Below are 5,943 nucleotides of genomic sequence, written 5' to 3'. Positions count from 1 at the left end.
ATCACCACAGTTGGGGTATATATTTTTCCAGATTGTTTTCTGTGCACATACATATTTATTTATACAATGGGATCTGATTGCACAAACTGGTTTATACGGACATAAATGTTATTTTTAAAAGTAAAATGAAACAATTTGAGTATGACAGTAACAGACTGTAACCCAAAGAATAATTTAGAAATCCATGAGTTCATACTTAGATACACATATCTGATCAATCTATCTGTCTCAGAAGGGTAATTTTTCCCTTACAGTACAGGAACAAAGTAATGGAGAAGGATTGACAGAGATAGAAAATCACCATTTGGTAACCTCCACAGCAATACCTGTTTTAGGCAAGAGTCATCAGTGGGTGCTGAAGCTGGTCAGCACTAGTGGACTATTTATTTGGCCTCAAAGTATCTCCCCACAAGATACTTATTAATTACAAAGGGAAGAATAATGACCTTACCGTGGAGAAACCTGATAGGCACCACCTTATCCAAGTGATCAAAGCTAACATCACCAGTAATGGGACAAATTTACATCACCTACCATTTGTTATAATGCAGTAAAGATACAATATCACTTCTGGGGGGATTCTTGCCAAAAATGCAAAATCTGACATTAACCATGAGAAAATATCACACAAACTCAATGGAGGGGTAGTCTACAAATTAAATGGCTTGTACTCTTCAAAAAATGTAGAGATCATGGAAGACCAAAAAAAAATTGGAGTAACTCATCCTGATTAAAGGAGATTGAAGAGACATGATGACCAAATGGAGCATTGATCCTGGATTGTATCCTAGACTAGAGGGAATTTTTTTTTTCCTGTAAAGAATAATAGTGGGGCAAATAGTGAAATGTATGTGAATGGGTCTGTGGGTCAAATAATAGTATTGTATTGATTTTCTTCCCCTGATCTTGACAACGTATTGTGGTTACATAAGAACATGATCTTGGTTTTAGGGAATACACACTAAAGTATTTAGGGGTAAAGGGGCATTGTGTCTACAACTTACTCTCAGATTGTTTAGGATAAAAAATTGTATAAGGAGAGACAGACAGACTGATAGATAATGATCAGACAATGTTAATGCAAATGTGGTAAAATGTTAACATTTGGGGGACTTGAGCAAAGAATAGACATGGATTCTTGGTACTGTTTTGCAATTTTTATGTAAGTCTGAAATTTTCTCTCAAAATAAGTTTTTTTTTTAAAAAAAAAAACAAACCCTAACTGAGCCAGAGCTGAGTTAGTCACCATGAATCGGTGCATATGTTAATAAGTTTTGCAGTATTTGTATATGTGCTGCTTGCTGACTTCTGGTCACCATTCTCTTGCTGTATTATGTTTTTACAGTATTTTGAAAAATATGCATCTGAAGGGAAACAGTGCTGGCTTGGCCAGCAGGAGATGTGTTATTCACTTGGATGTGCAACTTATTTTTTTAGAAAATCACCGTCTTTCAACTCCAGAATCCTCATTTGAAAATTTTTTTGGAGGATGGGTTGAGTGAATATTGTTCACAAGATTCTAGCAGTTCTACACTGATGGCTCTGGATTCACTGACATGGTTGGAAGTCACTGAAATGTTGCCTCATTGTAAGCCACTTGGAAAAGGCCCAAGCTGTCTCACACAAGTCAATTAAAAAGATTTGTAGAAATCAGAGCTAGAAGACACCTGTTAGACCATCTAATCTATCCCTCCACCAGTTCACAGCCCATCCTTGAAGTTGTTTTGACCAATACTCTCCTTCCTTTATTCCAGCCATTCATTATTTTTCCAGAGCCATTCTTGTGTTTTTAGTTCACCCTTTCTTTTAGTCATTTAAAAAGGGAATGTGGCTTTTCTTAACTTTAAAATTTACCAAGTTTCTTTTATATTTGGACTTCACTTTTAGAAACTTAATTTTCTGTTACGGCAGAGATTAATAGGCAGGTAGACTGTTTTCCTCTAGAATCACAAAGAATTTAGTTGATAAGCAGTTGAATGTCTAACAGTAGTACTTATATGATCAGAAAGTAATGAGAATGAGAATCATATTTCAGAATAAGTTAAGATTTTAAAGTTTGTACATTAGAAAATTAAAAAATGAGTAGAAAATGTAACAAGAAAATTTCTTTGCTTTTACCTTGTTTCAAGTTGCTGTTGGGTAGATTCGAACTCATGGCAGCCTCATGTGGTCAGCTCTGTGCTCCACAGGGTTTTCATCAGCTGAGTTTTTGGAAGTACATTGCTAGGCCTTTCTTCCCAGGTTCCTCTGAGGGGACTCTAACTGCCAGCCTTTCAGATGGCAGCCAGGCAAGTTACAGGTTAACTGTTTACCTCACCCAGGGGCTCCTTTACCTTGTTTCTAACCCTTTAAAATGGAAACTGTGTAAAAAGAAGGCAAGGATGTAGAGAAACGGGCATGCTGATGTTTTTGTTGAGGATCTACATTGATTAATTGTTTTTTGGAGGTAATTTAACAATGTATTTTAAAGCCAAAAAAAATCATGCCTGCTAACTTGAATTCCACTTCTTGCAATTTATCCTGTAGAAATACTTACTCATTGCAGCATTATTTGTCAAAGTGAAAATTTGAAAACAATCCATATGTTCATCACTAGGGAGTTACATAAGTAATTGATGATACTTCTTAACAACATCTGTTGAAAAAGTAAGTTTTCTTAGGTTGATATGAAATACTGCCCTACTGTGTAATTAAGTGATAAAGGAAAGTTGCAAAATCATATCAATATTATCTCATTGTGATAAATTATTATGGCACATTACTGTGAGTGTTGAAACAACCCGGGAGGAGATGCTGTTGTTGTTAGGTGCTGCTGAGTCAGTTCTGACTCATAACGACCCTTGTGTACAACAGCGTGAAACCCTGCCTAGTCCTGCGCCATCCTCACAATTGTTGCTGTGTTTGAGCCCATTGTTGCAGCCACTATGTCAGTCCATCTCATTGGGGGTCTTCCTCTTTTTAGCAGACCCTCTGCATGATAATCCTTCTCCAGGCACTGGCCCCTCCAGATAATATAACCAAAGTACCTGGGACGAAGTCTCACCATCCTTGCTTTTATGGAGCATTCTGGCTGTACTTCTTCCAAGACAGATTTGTTCATATTCTTTGTCAGCACCATAATTCAGATGTGTCAGTTCTTTGATCTTCCTTATTCATTTTCTAGCTTTCACATGCATATGAGTCGATTAAAAATACTGTGGCTGGGGTCAGGCACACCATAGTCTTCAAAGTGACATCTCTGCTCTTTAAAACTTTAACAAGGTCTCTTGCAGCAGATTTGTCTAGTACAGTACGTCATTTGATTTCTTGACTGCTGCATCCATGGATATCAGTAAAGTGAAATCTTTGACGACTTCAGTCTTTATCATTATGTTGCTTATTGGTCCAGTTGTGAGGATTTTTGTTTTCTTTATGTTGAGGTATAATCCATACTGAAAACTGTAATCTTTGATTGTCATCAGTAAGTGCTTCAAGCCCTCTTTGCTTTCAGCTGGCAAGTTGTGTCATATGCATGTTGCATGTTGTTAATGAGTCTTCCTCCAATCCTGATGCCATGTTCTTCATATAGACCAGCTTCTAGAATTAGTTGCTCAGCATACAAATTGAATAACGTGACAGATATCTTTTCTGATTTTAAACCATGTAGTATCCCCTTGTTCTGTTTGGTCTACATATAGTTTCCTCATGAGCAAAATTAAATGTTCTGGAATTTCCATTCTTTGCAGTGTTATCCATAATTTGTTTGATCCACATAGCCAAATGCCTTTTGCATAGTCAGTAAAACACAGGTAAACATCTTTCTGGTATTCTCTGGTTTCAGACGTCAGCAGTGATATCCCCCATTCCACATCCCCTTCTGAATCTGACTTGAATTTCTGGCAGTTTCCTGTAGATGGACTGCTGCTACCATTTTGAATTATTTTCAGCAAAATTTTGCTTGCATGTGATATTAATGATTTTGTTAGGTAATTTCCACATACTGTAGGATCACCTTTCTTTGGAATGGGCACAGATATGGATTTCTTCAGTTGAGGTAGCTGTCTTACAGATTTCTTGGCATAAACAAGTAAGTGCCTCCAATGCTGCATCCATTTGTTGAAACATCTCAGTGGGTATTACATCAATTCCTGGAGCTTTGTTTCTCGCCAGTTCCTTCAGTACCATTGGTTCTTGATCATACACTGCCTCCTGAAATGGTTGAACATGAACCAGTTCTTTTTGGTACAGTGACTGTGTATTCCTTCCATCATCATCTTTTTTTTTTTCTTTCCCCATTTGTGTATCCGTATCTGTCTACCTGTACATATCTACCTGTAGATGAGTGTTTGCTGTTACTTAATGATAATGCAGTATTGTGTGGTGCAGTAGTGTTTGCCTTTATTGTCTTTATTCTCCCCTTCCATCATCTTTTGATCCTTCTTGCATTGTTCAGTATTTTGTCCATAGAATTCTTCAGTATTGCAAATTGAGGCTTGACTTTTTTCTTCAGTTCGTTCAGCTTGAGAAATGCCAATCATATTCTTCCCTTTTGATTTTCTGATTCCAGATCTTGCATGTTTCATTATAATACTTTACTTTTTTTTAACTTTTTATTGTGATTTGGGTGAAAGTTTACAGAGAAAATTGGTTTTCCATTCAACAGTTCATACACATTTTGTTTCATGACATTAATTGCAATGCCCACAATGTAACAACACTGTTCTCACTTCCTTCCTGTTACCATTTCACTTTCTCCTTCTTTCCTATCCATTCCTTTCTGAGCTTTATACCTGGGCAGATGCTACCATTTTGATCTCTTAATGATGGATTGTCTAAGTATTACTTACCTCTCTGGTGTTACTATATTTCTTAGGTTTGTCTATTGTTTGGCTGAAAATTGTGAGTGAGGTCAGTTCCAGGCCCAAAGAGTGGCTAAGGGCTATAGCCTTGAGGATTTCACTAATCTCTATCAGACCAGTAAACTGGTCTTTTTTTTTTTAATGATTTTGCGTTTTATGCCACATTTTTCTCCCACTCTCCCTATCGTCTCCCATTTTGATCCTTTTAGAGTGGTTGGCAGTGGTAGCCAAACACCATCGACTTCATTTGGTCTCAGGATCAGTTAGGCTGAGCTTCCCATGGTCCATTAGCCCCTTGTACTAATGGTTCACATGCATCTTCTATTTTCTTCACTCCTTTTTGCTCTGGACAAGGAGAGACCAATAGGTGCATCTTAGATGGCTGCTCGTAAGCGTTCAAGGCCCTAGGTAATACTTTACTTTGTCTTCTCCTGCCACCTTTTGAAATCTTCTGTTTAGCTCTCTTTTATGTTAACATTTTTTCCATTCACGTTAGCTACTCTTTGTTCAAGAGCGAGTTTCAGAGTTTCTTCTGACATCCATTTTGGTCTTTTCTTTTTTTTCCTGTCTTTTTAGTGACCTTTTGCTTTCTTTACATGTGATGTCCTTGATGTCTTCCCACAACTTATTGGGTCTTTGGTCATTGGTGTTCAGTGCATCAAATCTATTTTTCATAGAGTCTCTAAATTTAGGTATGAAATACTTAAGGTAATATTTTGGCTCTCATTGACATGTTTTAATTTCTTCATCTTAAACTTGTATTGAACTATTGATAGAAGATATATATTAAAATGTTAGTGGAGGATATTGGAGATTCTTGCTTTTTACATTACATATTATAATTTTTTAAAATAATAAGTATCCATCATTTTTCTAAGGAAATGAGACATTTTAAAGTATTATACTAAATCCTGGTAATTTGGATACTTCTGATTTTAGATAACAAATAACAGAGTTTCTTGTGCAGTTGTTGATTTTGAGCTTACGAAGAACCTAAACATTTTATTAAATCTGTGATTCTTCTTTTCACAGCTAGAGTTGGGAAGACATCATTGATTATGTCTCTGGTCAGTGAAGAATTTCCAGAAGAGGTAAATATTTGATT

The 5,943-nt window shown here is 36.5% G+C and overlaps 1 protein-coding gene across 1 annotated transcript in view; it reads left to right on the top strand.

Annotated features, from left to right (window-relative positions):
• Window positions 1–5,851: 5,851 nt before the first annotated feature.
• Window positions 5,852–5,943, top strand: part of RHOT1 (ras homolog family member T1) — a 43,947-nt gene continuing 43,855 nt past the window's right edge. The window contains exon 1 of the mRNA XM_007937548.1: window positions 5,852–5,929. Within this exon, the coding sequence (XP_007935739.1) occupies window positions 5,897–5,929 (33 nt within the window). The 5' untranslated portion in view covers window positions 5,852–5,896. The remainder of the gene's footprint in view (window positions 5,930–5,943) is intronic.

The sequence above is a fragment of the Orycteropus afer genome, unplaced genomic scaffold, assembly GCF_000298275.1.
Source record: "Orycteropus afer afer isolate SDZICR_OR568_19922 unplaced genomic scaffold, OryAfe1.0 scaffold00042, whole genome shotgun sequence".
Classification (NCBI taxonomy): domain Eukaryota; kingdom Metazoa; phylum Chordata; class Mammalia; order Tubulidentata; family Orycteropodidae; genus Orycteropus; species Orycteropus afer.
This window is presented reverse-complemented; position numbering and strand designations above follow the sequence as displayed.